The following is an 18934-nucleotide window of genomic DNA, read 5'->3' as shown; positions in this document are numbered from 1 at the left end:
GGGGCAGCGGGACCGGCCGCGCTGTGGCAGCCATGACAACGAGACGGGAGGCGGGGCGGGGCTTCCCTGCAGCGCGGCGCTTATTGGAAGGCAGCGCGTCAGGTGGCGGTGCGCGTGACGCAGGGCGGCTAGCAGAGGGAAGATGGCGGCGGCGGGGGGCTGCGGGTGGGCCGGCGTGTGCGAGAAGTTCCGCACGGCCCGGACCCTGTCCACCGTGGAGTCGCGCAAGGACCCGGAGACCGACCCCTACCGCTCCAAGTATAGCGCCCGGGCGCTGCTTCAGGAGGTCAAGCAGCTGCTGAGCGCCGCCGAAGAGGGCGACGAGGCGCGGCTGCTGGCTGTGCGGCGGGCTGTGCTGGAGTACGAGTTGGGTGTCAACCACACCGACACCGAGGAGCTATCGGCTGGCGAGGAGCACCTGCAGCGCTGCATGCAGCTCCTCGAGCCGCACCGCCTCTCCCCAGACTGCGTCTCCCTCTACATACAGGCCCAGGTGGGCTGGGGCTGCGAAGGCCGAAGGGGGTGTCTGTGGTGCGGCTTCGCAGCCTGCGGCCGGAGGGTCCGAGGGGTCCAGGAAGAGGGCGTTTGGGTGGCGTTAGGCGGTGGGCTCTGGCGGAGGCAGGTGCCTTGGCTGTGGGCCGAGCTGTGTGGTCCATGCAGTGGGCTGCAAACGGTAGGGGGCTTCGTGGCACTTCAGTCGCTTGAAGGGTACGGGTTTTTCAGCACCGGCAGCCCTGGCGTTTATTTCTTGCTCAAAGAAAAAACTCACAGGTGGCAGCTGTGGATGGATGCCATTGTTTTAAATATGCTGCTGATGCTTCTGGGCGTGCAGAGCGGGTAACAGTGATATATTTCTGTTAATAGAAACTGGGTGTTGACAAAGCAGTGTACTCTTCAGCTTAGACTGAGACAGAATTTGTAAAAACTGAGCAAGAATCACTTAGTAGAAGACCTCATTACGGCCAGAACTTGCTCTGTGATTCCTTAGCTGTCTTTTTGTTGTACAAGTAAAGGTGAGAGATGTTTCTATTTATGCCATTTATCTGAAGAGGTAAATTTTTCTCAAAAGTTGTCACTTGTTTGCTTTTCATTCTTGCCTGTTAACTCTTAATCTGTTATATTCCAGACCAGTGAATGTAGTTTTGTAAGGCTAGAAGTAATACTCAGTTCATTCTGAAGAAAGTAATACTGTTAACAAAATTGGATCTTGCCAGATGAAGATTCACAGAAGGCTCAACAGCTTCATTATGGCAGTTGGTCTATAGTTAGATATTTATCTAGACTTCAAACAGAGCAGTTACTTGATGTTTCTGTGAAAAATAGCTGCTCTAATTAGAAAAGGCTTGGTAGTGCTTCTTTGTCAAACACTGCAAAGCTGTCAAGGGATTGTGTGTTCAGGTAGAAAGGCGCTAGTTAAACAGTGACTTTACCTGTCTTACATAGGTTACTTGAACTGAGTTATGTAGAATTCACAAGGTTACATCTGCTCATCATCCTTGAATGTGACAGTTTGGCTGCACTGCTACAAATCTATAACTTGTTACAAGATTGGAGGTTTCTTGAGCAGCCAGTCAAAATCAGATAACCTTTTCCCACTGTATTCCTAGGAAGTTGTTGTTTTTGTGGCTGAGTGCCAAGAAATCCACTGTGCTTTTGAACTGATGTGATGGAAAGCAGCATTTCTCTCTGTTGGACAAAAGTTTCCATGGATTTTCCTGTTTTGGGGCCTTTAGGAATGTTGTGGTTTAAGCCCAGCTGGCAACACAGAAACCAAGCAGTCGCTCATTCACTCCCCCTCCTCCTCCCCCCGCTCCTGGAGGGATGGGGAGGAGAATCAAAAGAATGTAACTCCCATGGGTTGAGATAAGAACAGTCCAGTAACTAAGGTATAACACAAATCACTGCTACTGCCACTAATAATAATAATGGTAAGGGAAATAAGAAGGGAAGAGAATACAACTGCTCACCACCTGCCGACCGATACCCAGCCTGACCCGAGCAGTGATCTAGCCCTTCCTGGTTACTGCCCCCAGTTCATATAGTGGGCATGATGTGCTGTGGTATGGAATACCCCTTTGGCTAGTTTGGGTCAGGTGTCCTGTCTCTGCTTCCTCCCGGCTTCCCCTCCTCCCTGGCAGAGCATGAGACTCAGAAAGTCTTTGGTCAGAGTAAACATTACTGAGCAGCAACTAAAAACATCGGTGTTATCAGCACTGCTCCCAGGCTGAAAGTCAGAAACACAGCACTGCACCAGCTACTAAGAAGGAGAAAAATGACTGCTACTGCTGAACCCAGGACAAGGAAACAGCAGGATAGTTTGTTATGTGATGTGACTCAACAGTAAACAGGTCTGCTGTGGTCTGGCACTTTCATCAGGCATGTAGCTGAGAGCAGTGATTGTAAATCAGTATGCCCTCAGCTTTTTTCCCAAGGACTGTTAAAGACTTGAATGTTTAATTAAAATTTCTAATATAAAATCAGTAATTATCAACAGTTGCTGTACTTTGCCCTGTTCTAGGACACACAGAGTATGTTGTCAAGGCACTGAATTCTCTTTCCAAAAAAGAAGTATTCCTTTTTCCTGCTGGGCCTGTTTCTATAGCCCTACTTCTAACTTCCGAACTTCCGCATAAGGTTCTACATCACAGTTTCTGCCTAATTAAATTTGGTCTGGTCCACTGCTTGGCTGTGGGCAAAGTATTTCTGCTCATAAACATCAGCCAATATGGTGCTTTCTTATAAAAATAATAAAAGCAACGAAACTAAAAGGGGCACAGGGCTGGCACACAAGTACATATTCTAACTCTTGAAGTTTTGTGGCTTTTTACCCCTGCTGCATTTTACAACAACACTGCCTAGGAATTAAATTAGCTCATTAGACAAAGATTGTTAATGCTTTCATCTTATTAATAAAATTAGAGGTACTTTTTGTGAAAGCTAGGTTCACGAATACAGTAATGTTACTAAGTAACATTGCTGTAATTTAAATTTGAAGGCAGTATTCCATAGTTTTTGCATTTTAACGATTCTTTTCATGTCATTTCATTGTTGAAAATACACAAGCATTTGTTCCTTGCATATCTTTTTTCTGTTAAATTTTCTACAGAATCATGATGACAAGTTTCTAGTTCCTTGGGTCTTTTAATGACATTTTTATATAAAAGCTGCATGAATGAGATGCATGGAAAAAGGTCTTGTTTGAACAAGCCAGTCCTTACATAGCAAACACAAAAAAGGTGCAGGATGTGAGGTGACTTTGTATTTGCTGCTGTGTGAGAATCCTCACTTTTGAGCAACTTGTGATATGGTCATGATTTTTGCTTTTTGAAATCCATTGTATTAGAACACCTATATATAAGCATGAGGACTGATAAATTGTTTGGAGAAAATGTGTAATGTAAATGGAACATAATGGGAAAATAACTGACAAGTTTTTCCTTTTGCCTTTAGAACAACTTGGGTATCCTGTGGTCTGAAAGGGATAAAATTAAAACTGCGCAAACTTACCTGGAGTCTGCAGAAGCCCTATATAACCAATACATGAAAGAGGTACTGTGTTTATTATTAATATTTTAGCAGGTTTACTTTCATGTGCCACTTAGAGTTTTAGTAATCTTTGAAAAAACAAAACGAATCATGTGATGCAACTTGAGTTTCTGGGCTTTATACTGGCTGCTATGATTCTTCTGAAAATTGATTTGATTTGTACTGCTGGCATAGAAAGAGGCAGTCTAGAGGATCACTTACTCATTTCAAAATGGACTTATTCAGGTAAATAATTGTGCTCAAAATTAATGGTTCTTTTTGAAAGCTCATTGTATTGATAATCCAAAGTTGAAGCCAAATAGAATGTATTTGCTTGTTTTGCTCTGACTGTGCACAGTGTTGCACAGGAGCAAGTAGTTTAGCTCCATATCCAAGAGGACAGTCGTACAAACAGTTAAACTTCTCATGCATATTAAACAGCCTTTAGAATTGTGGATTGACAAAGACTCTCTTGTGCTATTTTTAAGCTTTTTGCAAAGCTGTTCCTACACTCATTTGCCTCAGGGACAGTTTGTGAGTGAGCTAAATACATTTGAAGCCTTAAAGGAGCTGTGTCTCAGGACAGCTGTAAATGTTGGAAAGACCATAGTTTCATGAATTTACAGTTCAGGTTTTACATGAACTTGGTTCATAAAAAGGACATGAGATCCTTGTAGTGGTGCAGGATCTTTAGGATTTATACAACCCTGTCAACATTAATCATTCACGAATTAGAAAAGTTTGAATTTACAGTTCTTAACGTTCCCTGTTTTTAGGCTATCAGGAAGCCTTCCTGTCTGGGAATCTTAGGTAAACTGTTGATGATGGAGGTGTTTCCTGAACTTGTGGATTTAGTTGTTTACTGAAGGTGTCTAGTTAACTTACAAATTGGTTGGGGTTGGTTTTTCCCCCTTAAAGCACTTAGAGCATAACCAAGGCAAGAAACTATTGTAGCATTGTAACAACACTTTGCTATTAGCAAAGCTGTTTGATTGTTTAGCACACTATATTGGAAACCCGAGGGTGTGAAACTTTATGAGCAGGAGCTTGGGCTGATAAAGGAGACTTGCAGAGCTCTTCCTAGTGGTAATTAAAGGCCTAAGTTTTGATATTAGAGGATAAATATGTAGATACAAGAAGGAGGCAAGGGTCTTGCTTACAGTGTCATTTCAATTGCTTTCTTTGCAGGAATAGCTATAGGCTTGCCAGAATGTACTCCAGACCTTGTTAGAAGGTTTGGAAGCTTTTGTAAGGTTGTAGGCCTTCATAGCTAAAGAAAGGGTTATAAATTCACATCTCATAAACTAGTGAGTTATAAACAGAAACCCCCAAAGATTAAAAGATCGTGTAAAAAAAATCTACACCTCTCTGGCAGGTTAAACACACTTTTATGTATTTGTCACTATCTGTTTCAGACATATCTGGTCATCTTTGAAGATGAGTAAAACATTTCCTTTAAAAACAAGCAAACAAATCCATTCATGATTTTTTAGTGAGAAGTACAAACATAACAATATGTTTTCTTCCCTATAAAGTGAATAGATTCCCTACCATTGCTTCTGCCCAAGTCCCTGTTATCTTATGAAGAGTATTTCTCTGGATTGTTTTTTATCTGTTACCTTACTTTTTCTTGGGCTAAGAAATTAATGGGGTTGTAATTGATGGGAACCTAGCTGAGACTTGATCTCCTCTCAAGACTGAGAGACTTAACAAAGTATGTTCTTTGTCACAGTGTATTTGGTAGAGTATATATGTTTGTGTTCATCGGAACTGTTGGAAAGAGGTAGGTAAACAGAGGTGTGCAGCTGTTTTACAGCGTTCATACTCTGCTGCACTGGGGCGTGTGGCCAATGCTCACAGCATGGACAACCCCCAACGGCCCCGCTAATAAACAACTGGAGATCTGGCATAAAGCCAGTTGTTCTTCTAAGAGTAAAAAAACAGGACCCTCTTGTGGCTGAATCTAGAGCCTCACCTATGCGTGAACACACCATGTAGGTATTTTACCAGTTACCTGAGACTCCTGGCATTGTCTGCAGTGGGGCTTCCCAGCTTAAAGCATGGGGCCTGGATGATGATTCAGTGGTATTTGGTGATGTACTTCTTCTCTGTGCAGTAATGATTTGATGCATTGCTAATTTTCCTCTGTGCTTTTATATATATATATTATATATTATAATTTGCTGTATTGTACTTATTTACTATGTATAAATATATACCTGATTAATGTTAGTGTGCTTGTTTAATAAACTGTTCGTACTACACAGCTAGTGTGTGGCCGTTTTGTGGCGTACCCTGCCAGTCAGCAGGACAGAGGTTAAGAAAGTGCTAGGAAAGTTGCATACTAAACTGGGCTCTGTTGCTAGCAGGTATGTTAAACATACTACTTGCCACTGTTTAGTGGCAAAAAGCCACTTTTAGAAAGACGCCTTTATTTAAAATGTTTTAGAATTGGCATGTGAAGTTATTTATGGTTACAAAGGAACATGGTTAGCACAGACTAGTAGAACTTTGCCATAAGCAATGTTAATCTCTTGGATTTGCCAGTTTTGAATCTAACTTTATTGATGGTTGTTTTAAGGCAAGGTTTAACAGAGCAGTGCTGAAAGTTGCGTAGTTGTCTCTATAAGGATTCTGACAGAACTCACGGTTTAAAAAACAAGAAAGCACACTTCTGAATGAAGTAGTTCATATCATTAATAACTTGTATGTAGGTCATGTCTTGTATCGGCATTTAGCAGCTTCATTCTCCAAAGGCATTGCCTGTTGTCTCATTCATATATTTGATTAGACTTAGTAGCTTGTGAATCAAGGGGGTAATTTCACAGCAGTAAGTCTTTGCAGCAGGTCTGCTGAGCTCTGTCTGCACACAATGTTCTTTGCAGTACTTCCTGCAGGATGTTTTCTTGTTACTGATTAGTGCACTTGGGCAAACGAATATTTCACACTAGAGGGCATGCTTGGTATTACATTGATGGTTTAAAAAACATTATAATGTTGTGCAAAATAAAGACAATTATAGCCCTGAAGAATCCAGGTTGAGTATTTCTGGTGCTGACAGTTGGCATCGCTTTAATGTATGTAAGCAGAAGTCTTCTAAAGCTGAAAACTTTGTAATTATCTGTGGAATTGTGGCTTTAATTCTCTGGATCTCCTGAGTTTTGTGGAATTGCTTGAGAGTTGTGACATTGAGATAGGTGTAGATGTGTTATGTGAAGTTTTGTTGAATTTGGGATTGAAAAATATAAATCATCTGTATCCAGAAGAGGGAGCACTATGGTACAAAGTAAAATAATATATCATGTATTCTTGCAGGATGGAAATCCTCCTCTGGATCCCAGTGAACATTTCATGGCAGAAGAAGAAAAATTTTCAGACCAAGAAAGATCAAAAAGGTGGGCTGTGTAGCAGCATACCTAGAATATTGTTACTTTTTTAATTTTTGAGGGTGTATTTTAGGAGGGGGAGGGAGGGGCTGGGGAGATGAAATCTAAACAGACTGTTGTTTTCCTAGATTTGAAAAAGCCTATACACATACTCTGTATTATCTGGCACAAGTCTACCAACACCTGGAGATGATTGAGAAGGCTGCTCAGTATTGCCATACCACTCTTAAACGACAGCTTGAGTATTGTGGCTACCACCCAGTAGAATGGGCACTCAATGCTGCTACTTTGTCACAGTACTATCTCTCTAAGGTAATATACCTAATGTTTTTCTGCTGTAATTATATGATAAATGTAACTATCAAATAAGACAATTGTTTAAACAGCTGTTTGTGGCAGGCCTCCATGTTGAACTAAAAATGTGTGTCTATCAAACTACAAATTGTCTTCTGACATGAAACATATGTCATTTTTTTCTGACGAGGACATAGTGGCTTTCTTTGTTGGTGTGATGGCAATGGGAAAAATGAACAGGGGTGTAGGCTTAAGTTCTATAGTTAATGACGTATCAGCAGTGATGTAACATGATGTTTATAAGTAAAACTTTAAGGTTATAATAACTTTTAAATTGTTTCTTATATTGTTTTCTTACAATAAAGATAATAAAACCAAAAACATCTGAGGGTGAAAATATTTCATGTTGTATATATCCTATAAATTATTGTCCTTTGTGCGTTACACATGCTTAATACTTGTTTGAGCCTATGTGAACATTAAAGTACGTGAGAAGGTAGCCGTTTGCTTCTATCTTGAGTCTGTGTTGCCCCTATATAATCTACTGTGTTATGAAATACTTCAGCTTTATTTGGGAGTTTCTATATTCCGGACTATTCAGATGTTCTTTTCTGATGCTTAAAAGACTTCTGCCATACCTAAGCCAGTTAATGCTGATTTCAGTAGTAACTCCTAATTTCCATGTCTTTTTGATGCATTGATAGCACTAATCAATAAACAATGCACTGCCAAATATGAGTAAAGGAATCTAAATCTGACTCATAATGTTGACTTGTGTGTCTGGCTCTTTCCAGCTAACAGCCCATGATACAATCTTTACCACAAGACATCACTTCCTTTACCACAAGGAAGTGACAGCAGCATAGATCAGAACAGTGAGGTGTTCACAATATGTTGTCTAATATTGAAAGCAAGGCTTGCTATTGTGGCTGTGGTAGAGAGAAAATGGTTGGTTAGAAAATACTGTATTCAGTAGTGGATGTGGAAAAATTGTCTCTTTTCTTCCAGTGTGCAGGAAGAGAGCACTCCAGAGCCTCTTGGTTCTATGATTTCACTTGTATTCATGTATCTTTACTAGCTGAGGAGAGGGGTTTATCCGAGCTGAGAGCAGTGCTTGGGCTGCTTATACCAGTGATAAATGCTGCCATTTTTGTTTCTCTCAGCAATGTTTTATGGAGTCCCGACACTGTTTAGCAGCAGCCAGTGTCGTCTTTAGCCAAGCTGGACAGGTGCCATCTGCCGAAGACAGTAAGTTCATATTAAAGTTTTGAATAAAATATTGTGAAGTCATGATAAGTTATGTTTAAAGATGAAGTCTAGCAATATGTACAAAACTTGTATTTTAAGTACTTAGTAAAGTGGAATGTTTCTGAAGAGCTGCTGCACTGCTGACTGGCTATGAGATGCTGGTGTTTCAGAAAGCGTACCGGAGTAAAAGTGAAATTTTAAACCAGTATCTGTTTCAGTAGTAGCATTGTTGCCATTCATCCATTTGTCCTTGTACATATGCTGAAATGCAGCTTTCCTTTGCCTCTCAGTGATCAGAGGGCAATGATTCAATGAACTAAGCCAGGTGTTTCTTGGGAATTGTGTTAAAAGAGGGAGGGAAACTCAGCATTTAAAAAACCCAAATCCAGAAGGTACTTGTATTGTCTTTTGTTGTTGGTTGCTGCAGCTTCATTAACGGTTACTTTTAGAGTTGTAGCTCCCCTTCTTGTTGTTTTGTGTATTGATGCAAAGGAACAACTTTGAGGTTCAGTGTGAAGATCAATAAGAGAAACCTGCAGAAAACCAACCACAGTTTTAAGGACCTGTGGTTACATGATGATATCACTCATCTGTCTGGGCTTAGTCTTTGCTTATCTGCAGCACAGCCTTTTACATTCTGTGTCTTGGGCAACTGAAAGCTTCAAATCAATAGAGCTTTAACTCACGGAGAGTGAGCAAGTATTTAGCAAGCTCCTGTGTTAATTCATAGTTAGTTCAAAGTGAGATTTAACTTCTAATGGCTTGAGCTGTTTACAACACAAACTCTTTAATCCACTGATGTTATTTCAGGTTAAAATATAACCTGAATAGACACACCTGAGTTGTTTTAATTGGAGTTCAGTGACAGTACATTAATTGCTTTTAATATTTCTCTTAGCTCAAAAATACAGAATTCTATTCAGTTGCCTGTCTTATTATTGAAGTACTTTGAGGATGATTTCCAAAAGCTTTTTAGTTTCAGTGAAAAGAAGGCTGTTGAGTCAGGTTATGTGGATCTGTTATGGTGTTTGAAAGCAGGGCTATTACAAAAATTCCGGTAGGTCTGAATCAGTGTTTATGGGCTTCCATAGCTACCTGACTGTGCAGTTGTCAGAGCTCATTAATATGATACTTAAGCCAAAAAATGAGGTTATGTTTTGGTAGGTGTGTAGAAACATAGTCTCAAATTCAAATGCAAGATGGGAAGTGGTAGATAAGAGTCCTGTTTTTAATTGTCCTTTATAAATTTCTTGTGTGATTTTTTTTTTTTTCATCAAGTCAACTAACTTATTCTATGTTGACTTCCTCCTGCACCAAATAGGAGCAGCAATATTTGTGTTTGTTTCAACAAACATCTTATTTTCCCTTCTTTTTCACTGTGCAGAGAGCTAGGTTGTGGACTTGAAGATCATTAAGTAGAAGGTTCTAACTTATAGTAAGGCTAATGCACAGTCAGCATTAGCCACTCTCAAATATGTTTATTTTATCATGTTAATTGGAACATAAGCAAGCACAGAGGTATTTAGTAAAGGTGCCTTTTTGTTATTTAGCAACAGTTCTTCTTTCCACAATAAGAACAACTTGATTGGCTCTGTTGAAAGATAATGAACACAATGGATCTAAGTCTAAAGCTGGGTTTTTATTTGACAAAAGGAATGTTAGCATCCCTTCATTGTTAGCAAACTCACTGCCCTCTGCCTAGAGACTGGGAAATGAGTTTTCTCTGAAATCCACTGGGTTTCTGAAAATGTTATCTTGAGACATGAGCAGGGCTGCTACTTACAACATGGGGAGAAAAATACACAAGTTGTAGAGCTAATAAATCTTATGCTAGTACCAGGTAGGTTAATCAAAAGCAGTTTCCCTTGCTTTTATTCCCTTTTTTTGTAGCAGGTTTGGGGGCTATTGCAATCCAGATGTCCTGAGAAACAACTGTCAGGCAGCTGAATCATGGAAAATGGGTTATCCTGATTCTTTGCTCTTGTTACAAAGAGACACGAAAACCTTTTCTAGTAAAACATCTTCAAGATCAAAGGTTGCCTGAAACATACATTATGATTTTTTGTTTGTTTGTTTGTTTGTTTTTCTTTTTCCTCGAAATTCATGCATGTTAATCTGTATGGTTTCTACCAGAATGACAGTTTACAAGATTACTGTATAAACCGGCATGGAGAACATGTTTCTGTCTAACAATAAGGAAAAGTTAATTAGCTAGAAGTAACATGTTCTTTGCTTGTAACATTTGAGCTTGCTGGAGTGTTTGAGTTCTCTTAAAAGCTTGTATGTGTTTATGTCCATTCAATAGATGAAACGGATCAAGACCAACAGGACCTTCGACAGAGAAAAGCTGAAATTGCAAGGTGCTGGATTAAGTATTGCCTGAATCTCCTGCAAAGCGCTCAGAAATTACTTGAGGTAACCAAACATCTGTTTAAAAGCATTGTCATTGTTTAAAAGCAAACAAAGTATATTTTGATGTTTGTAACCGTAAGTAATTCATAGTTGGTACTAAGTGATAAAGAATTGCCCAATGAATGATACAATGGCTGCTTGCACTGTAGCAAGTGTTTCACAGTATGCTTTGGCTTCAGTGCAACAGTTGGAAATAAGCATGGATGGGAGCTCAGCTCTGTAGTGTAATCAGTGTACTGCTTATACAGCAACTTCGCAGATTTTCCTCCTCTGCTGCATTTTCTTGCAGCTTGATTTGGCAGATTACTTCTTATTTAGCTGCTAGTCAGAACATCTTAATATGAAACAGTTTTTTATGCTGGTGTTCTCATTCAAGCATTCATTTAATTCATTTAAATGTTCATGTGAATGTTTAAAACTTGGCATGTGCTGAAGTGCTTTGCATAAGTAAGGCCTTTGGGCTTTAGAGGTATTGTTTTGGCTATATTGTCCCACAGGGCAGGGAGACTGAATTAAGTCTTAGGTTTTTACAGAATAGAGACTGTAATTTAAATGATTTTTGTGAATAGGAAGTCCAATATGCCAGAGCATCTTCTCTTCTGTCTTGTTGCTGTCTTATGTATGTTTCAAAGGTAACTCGTAAATAATATGATTCAGTGTACGTCTCTCTTTGTAAGCCATGTGCATTTTTAATGAGTATGCTTTGTCATTTCAGGATAATATAGGAGAACTGGATCCAGACAGGCAATTGGAACTTAAAGCCCAGAGGAAAAAAGAAGAGGATGAGAAAGAGAAAGGCAGGAAAAAAGCTGTCCTTTTTGGGATGAGTGATATATGTGACTCTGTCTTAGCCATGGAAGAGAAAGTGAGCAGTGTGTATCCTTTAGATTTTCAAGAAGCCAGAGAAATCTTCCTAGTTGGTCAGAACTATGTTCAGGAAGCAAAAGAATTCTTTCAGGTTGATGGTTATGTTACTGACCATATTGAAATTGTTCAGGATCACAGTGCTTTGTTTAAGGTACTTGCTTTCTTTGAAGAAGACTATGAGAGGCGCTGCAAAATGCACAAGCGTAGAATAGACATGCTGGAGCCTATATGCTCGGAATTGAATCCACAGTACTATCTGTTGATCAGTAGGCAGCTTCAGTTTGAACTAGCTGACACCTATTACAAGATGATGGATTTAAAGGTGGCTATTGGTAACAGGCTAGAGGAGCTAGACTCCCACACAATTAAAAAAATTAATTCTCTGGCTCAGTTTGCAATCAAATACTACGAACTCTTCTTAGATTCTTTGAGGAACCCAGATAAGGTGTTTCCTGAAGTGCTCAAGGAAGATGTTCTTCGTCCTGCTATGGTGGCTAAATTTCATATTGCACGACTATATGGTAAGCTTATTACTTCGGATAGCAAAAAACAACTGGAAAACATGCAGACGTCATTGGAATATTATACATTTCTGGTAGACTATTGTGAGAAGTACCCAGATGCTGTCCGTGCCATTGAAACTGAACTAGAACTCAGTAAGGAGATGGTGGGTCTTCTTCCAACAAAAATGGAGAGACTAAGAGCAAAGCTGTGTCCATTTATATAAATACTTGTGTTGAAGGGAATGTGCACTTTTAAAATGATATCTGTATACACTAGTGCTGTCAGACACCTTATGTACTGATAGAACTAAGATGCCTACAGTTTGGCAGTCCAGCTAGAGCCTGCAGTAGTATAACTTTGTGAAAAACTTGGGTCTCTCGCATTCAGTAGCTCACCCACACTAATGGTATAAACTTTAAATGTAAAGTGAATGTTCAGCTAATGCTTTGTATTGTTTGTCCTGTATGTCAATATAAACCTTTTCTCCCTCTATTTTTTTCCTTCGGCATATGGTTCGGTTTCTAAGTGTAGTTCTCTCTGAAGATTCTTTCTTTTAAGAGAACGTTTCTTCAGCAAAAATTTTTCTAAGAAAACTGAGGCATGTTCTTCCAACTAGAATATGTTTTATGTCTTCTAACATTTGTCCCAGAAAACTTTATCCATAAGAAGGGAACTTAGTTGTTTCAGTATTTTTTTTTTTGTATGTTGCTCAGTGTTTTCTTTTTTCCCCTGTTAATCCAAATCTAGTTGATAGAAGCTCAATAAATGGACTACTTGGCTAAACTTTTTTTTCAGAGTCCTTAGAATTCTGTTGCCTTGTATCGTACTAAGATACTATACACATTGCAACTTCGGCCAAAATAAATAGTTGTGAAAGTGTTTCCACGTGAGTGTCTTCGGTAAAAACACATGAGAAATCAAAGTGCCAGAACCAAGAGCAAGAAAGCAGCAAACTGTCTTGCTTGTGGTGGGAGCAGATACCCTGCTTTTAATACACTGTAGAGAATTCTCAGTTTAGAGGTGCTGTGCTCTAGTGTTCCAGACAGTTGATAAATACAGCGTAAAGGCCTGCGATGCCAAAGATGGCTTCACACCTTGTTATGGTCAGGGAGCCCACATGCTGTCTTAGCAGGAGCTGAAATAGGGACCTCTCTGAACGTGCTGCAGATCCCACTGCTGCTGAGGCACTATTCAAAATCTGCCTGGGTGCCATCGATTGCTGACTTCTCTTTTAAAGCTGGTAATGTTCCTGGTCTTACACAATCTGTTAGTTTTGCCTTGATCTATTTACTCTTTATGGAAGGCCAGTCTGCATATCTGACCCAAAATGTACACAGAGGTTGTCTTTGTATATCTGGTGTCCACAGAAGGATTATGAACCAGGACCTGTTTTAGGTAAAATGTAGGCTGAGCACGTTGTCCAACTATATATTAAGAGAACACAGTCAGAGATGCTGAGGGAAAATGAAGTGATGGGGGGATGAGATGCGCACTAGTGTCCCACCCATGTGCACCTGTCTTACCATGAGAAGATATTTACAGCACTAGAGGGCATTGAAGGAGAATAGTCAAAACAACTGGACTCCTCTGAAAAATGAAAGAAAACAAGGGGGAAAAAATGACGTTTGTTTGGAGGATGTGAGGGGGAAGCATATGCAAGCAAGAAAACATGTACATGTTAAACGTGTAGCAAAAATCCCTAGCTTGCAGAATTCTCTGCAGAAGACTTCTAACCACAAACAAATAAGTCAACAAATGGGTCCTGGAACCGAGAGACAGCAAAACTCAGACCAGCCACCTGCATGCATATAGAATAAGGGAGGGAGTGCGTGCATATGCGTGTGTGTCTTGTTTCCGTTTTACTGAATAATTGTCAGGTCAGCCCTCAGGAGTTTCTTTTCTGCTGTCTGATCTTTAATTCAGTTCTCCCCATGGCCTGAAGGTAGGGCAGCCCATAGTTTCTCAGTGAAACAGTTCTCAGCGGGCTGTATTGCACATTATTTTTACCTATGATTTCAATTAAAGCTAGTGTGCACTCTTACCATGAACTCATAGTTTGAAAGTTGTGTTTTTTTTCTATTAACATTAAGGTTCATACTGGAGTAGAAGACAGCAATAGATACTTGTTTTTTTTGTTTTTTTTTTTTTTTTTCATTTTGGGATTTTCTTCTGTATTTTAGTATTCCACCCGTGAGGGCCTTTGAGCAAATTTTTTAGAGCAAGGATTGGCTCTTCAGATTAAGTTTGCTTGTATCAATAGATTGTGGGTTATCCTAGCATACAAACTAATTTTGCAATTTTTCCTGTCACATCTTCAAGTGCTGGTCTGACACGAGCATTAAGTTATCTGCAGTGTAGGCAAAGCTGAGTGATTTATCCAGCAGTTGTGTGCAGAGGAACATGCTGAATTCACCAAAATCCTAGTGAGGGATCAGCAGGTCCATAATTAAGAAGGTCTGGAAATAAGAGAGATTGGAGCTTTTTCAACACAGCTGTGTGGTTGGTGCTGAGGTTCTGTCTTCAGACAGAGCCTCTGTCTTCAAAGCTTCAGCTTTGTTGCTCTTAAAAACCGTGTAGTAAACGTAAATATATTTCATATAAATGCATACAGAGTTACAGAAACTAATGATGCCAGTTCTTCATCTTCTATACTGAACGTTCAAAACTGCCACCACATTTTATTATATATTGTGCCACATGACCAGCACAACAGGTCACGTTGAGGCTCTTTTAAGGCATGTCTTTTTAAGGATATCTTTTGTCTAGTTCCTGGTCAGTGATTTGAGAGAATGATCTTACATAAGGTTGTGTATTTATTGGGATCCTTTTCAAAAAAAAGGAGGTGGGGAGCTTGTTGGATTAGGCAGCAAAGCTCCCTTCAGGAATGCTGAGTTTTAACTGTGAAGTATGTGTGAGGTCAGACATTTATTTCAAAAATTAATTAAAGATTAGGTTCCTCTGAAATCCATTTAACCTGCGTTTCTGTTCCTTTTTGTATGGCAAAAAAAAATCTTACAACTGAAATCTCCTTTTTGTTCTACTGTTTTTTTTCTCTTTACCCAGCATAAAGCAGTGAGGTTTACGAGAAGCCAATATTTGTGCAGAATTTGTATTGAGTGTGAGATCTGAACTTGGAGGCTATACTCTGTGTACTTCTTCACATAGTGCATAATGCTCACAAGAAGTAATTTTTGGTAAGGTTTGATTAAAAACACAGTTTTTATTAATTTGAATGCTTTTAATTCTCATGCCAACTAGAAACATGGTATCTGTTACAAAATGGGGCGATTACAAGATTGTGCTGTGCTTAAATATTTCAGGAGACAAAGAAAGCGGTGCCTTGTTCTTTGTCTCTCCCTGAAGCCCATCAAAGGAGGCTCTTTCTTTTTTTCTCTGGAGAGCACCAGACCAGAGGAGAGCAGCAGGAGGTGACAGCTGTGTTCTCCCCTCTAAGCCAGCTGAAATACCAGGGGAAGTGGGCAGAAGTGAGCCCTCACTTCCCCTTTACAGCAGGAAAGCGGGTCCCCCATGTTGCAAGGGGAGCAGCTAGTGGCGGTTGCTGCCTTGATGTGGCAAAAGCAAAATGTCCCTGGTTGGTTCCCCCTGTTCACCTGCCTGAAAGCTCCTTGGCTGGGAGTTTTGGTCCTGTCCCAGCACAGGCTCATGTGAGGCAAATGCTTCCCTTCTGTACATGCAAAAGAGAGATGTATCAAGGTATCAGTGCAGTGCTCACACTGGGTGTGATTGCTGCTGCACTTCCACATTCAGAAATACTGCAGAAGCCTGATGAAACTAGACATCATCAGACAATGAGAATCAAGATTGATCTTGGTTTGCACATCTGTTTCGTTCAGCTTTCGCTCGGCACTGAGAGTCCAAAGATGAGCTTTTCTTGTGTTTCTTTTAAGACTGAGATAGTTGGAGTTAACTACACAGTTTCTGTGGAACTTTTCATTATACGATGCCCAGAATTAGTCCCATGAAGGAGGACATAGCTAGACTGGCAGCGCATGAGGTCAACCCTGCCACGGACTTGAAGTTAGAAATCTAAGGACTGTTATGTTAAGATCAAGGGCATAAAGTTGTGGTGAGAAGCGTTTGTCAACTTTTCCTCTTCAGTTGCAACATCTTTGGCTACTTTAGAGCTCACCATAGATGACTACTGCAGATTTTAAATTTGGCTTGAAAATTGTTTTTAACTACTTCCCAGAACTCTGTCCAAAGTGGGATTACTTTTTAGTTTTGCAGTTTGGCTGGTGGTTTCTAGCTCCTCCTTGTCATGGGTAGGTGTCGAACAGTCAGTGGTTTCCTGATAAGCACTATTTGCCTGGCTGCCTTTTTTTCCAAAACCATTGTACAATGGTGTCTTTACAGCTGAAGATCTGGACAGTGTGCCAGAGAGACTGTTGGGCTGTTGGGATACTGAACACAGCACACTTTGCAAACACATGACTTCTCTTCAAAGAGAAAATGTCCGTGGTATTGAGTGTTTGTTTTGGGAGAAGTAATGAATGATGTGGTGCCTTAACACCAAATACTTCATTAATTCAGGTGTATTTAGCAATGTTTTAAATGTTTAGTGGTGGAGGTTTTTGTATCTGGTACACACAAAAGAAAGTCTTTTTATATGCTCATTGTCACCATGAAAGAGACTTACTAGTTGGCATCAGACAAGGATGCAAGGATTTCAGTGTTTGAAGGTTTTAATGCAATTTTCTGCTGAAATGAAGAGGAATGGGAGGAGTGATTGAGTGAAAGATCACAATGGCATGTGATGGAGTGAGCTGGTGTTAGTCACTGAATACTGCAAGAGGAGCACAAGTGCTTGCGTCAGATAGCTACTCTGAGATCTGTGGGTGAAATGTGTGTGGGGAAAGAAATAAAAAATGAATTAACAAGATGATTTCCTGTACCCTAAGTGTCCTGGAGCAAGAGCAAGTGGTTCCCAGGCAGGGTCTCAAGTTATTCAGAGTTTTGGCCATGAAATTCCTCTTGCTCTTCTGGAGCCCATCTCTGGATAGCCTGTGGGTTCAGCAAACACCAGAGAAGTTTCATAGCAGCCGTGAGAGGGTGCAATCAGATGGGCCCAGAGCCTCCTTCCACCAGAAAGCCAGGACCTTTTAAATAACAAGGTAGTGTCACCCTAAAAGTGATGTCTAGTCCGGACAAGGAGAGAGAAATGCGATGCTGGATCCAATTGCCAGCACGTGGTCTGCAAGCAATAAAGAACAACATAATCTCCTGCCATCAAAGTTCACTCCAAACACCCAAATATCTACCCATGGTTTGTGTGTGGACACCTAGAGCTGATGAGTGTCACACATTGCTGTTCACCCTACTGTCCGCATCTGGAACTTTTGACAAATAACTCTCAAATCCTTTTTAACTTCTCCCTGTGCTTTGCCTTAATTTTTTCTTAGGGCACCAAGCTGCTGGTGTTACATAGAGCTTGTGAAAAGCCACTTTGTTCTCTATATCATAAAGACACAAGGTACTGCAGGTCTTGTGAGTCCTACCTCCCTGGTTGGCCTGTCCTGGCCTCACACCTGCATTCTTTGCTGGAAAGGTTAGTTGAGATGAATCCAGAAAGCATCCAGCTCCTTTGGTTGACAGGAAGTTTATTTTGCTCTAAACAAATTTTCACCTCATTCCCCATTACTCCGTGAAGATCACAAAACTATGACTGCAGGTAAAGGGTTAATTAGCTGGGGCCTGAGCACCAGCTCTGCTCCACTTTACACATGGCATGGGAGGAGTGGATCTGGTTCATGGGAAGACCTCCACAGGAGCATCCATGCTTCCTGTTCCTTTTCATTTTCCTGAATTTACTGATACCGTTTCTCCCCACACACAGTGTGAAGTTCTTCTGTGGCATCAGTGGTACTTGTGCTTAGAAATATGTTTGCACTTGTGCAGGGAGTGGAGGCAAGGTGAGCTGCTTGGGATGGATCTATGGAGGAAGAGCCCAGGACTGATAAAAAGCATCTAAAAGCTGATGAGCTGCGAGGCTGTCCTGTGCTGGAGAAACCACCTTATGGAAAAACCTGTCTAATACCCAGGTAACTGAGCTCAAACCAGCTACATATGCAACAATGCCAACTGGTTTGCAATGAAAAGGCATGCCTGGAGAAAAAGTGCAGGAACAGGGCACCAGGTTTTGCTTTTAAAACATCTCTGTCCCACCATTCTTCTCTCCATAGTTAATTCCTTGTGGTTTTAGCAGTGTTTTCCCAATGAGGTGCTGTGTGGAGGGGACTCCCTTCACCCTCGCTCTGCTGTGCAGGTCCTGCTCCCAGCGAGGGTTGGGTGCTTCCACCATGGGGCTGATGCTGCTCTGGGAAGAGGTATTAAAGAAGGAAGGATGGCTACTGAAATTGCCTCCAGAGTTTAGCTCCTGTATCTTATCTTTACAAGTTGTTGCTTTTAAACTGTAGCCTTGAATTTGCCAGCCAAAACCTCCTGCTGCACCAGGCTTCACCGCACAGAAGCAGAAGGCATTTCACCTCCCAGCATGAAGGAAAACTGCCTTTTCCCTCCTGAATGACAGGCCTGTTTCTTGAGTAATGTTTTTTACCAGAGGGGAGATTGCTGATGGGGAAAGTTCGTTGGCAGCTTCCTGTCAGTGTCTGCATTCGATCTTGATGCAGCTGTGGCTTTCCACCAAAGATCTCTCCCTGTGTGCTTACTGACCAAAATCA

General features: G+C 40.7%; 1 protein-coding gene across 2 annotated transcripts; it reads left to right on the top strand.

The window, feature by feature from the left end:
- Positions 1–106: 106 nt before the first annotated feature.
- KIFBP (kinesin family binding protein) lies at positions 107–13023 on the top strand. 2 transcript variants are annotated; one of them, XM_062611678.1, is made up of 7 exons: positions 107–493; positions 3451–3549; positions 6841–6920; positions 7040–7223; positions 8369–8453; positions 10759–10868; positions 11581–13023. In XM_062611678.1, exons 1-7 carry the CDS (start codon positions 143–145, stop codon positions 12457–12459), a joined length of 1788 nt encoding a protein of 595 aa, XP_062467662.1. In that variant the 5' UTR covers positions 107–142; the 3' UTR covers positions 12460–13023. The 2 variants fall into 2 exon arrangements, with proteins under 2 accessions (XP_062467662.1, XP_062467663.1); XM_062611679.1 differs by lacking the exon at positions 3451–3549.
- The last annotated feature ends 5911 nt before the right edge of the window (positions 13024–18934 follow it).

Source organism: Pezoporus occidentalis, unplaced genomic scaffold, assembly GCF_034315485.1.
Source record: "Pezoporus occidentalis ecotype Australia unplaced genomic scaffold, CSIRO_AGI_Poc_V1 ctg155, whole genome shotgun sequence".
In the NCBI taxonomy this organism is placed as follows: Eukaryota; Metazoa; Chordata; class Aves; order Psittaciformes; family Psittacidae; genus Pezoporus; species Pezoporus occidentalis.
The sequence above is the reverse complement of the archived record's forward strand: the minus strand, read 5'-3'. Positions and strand labels throughout refer to the sequence as shown.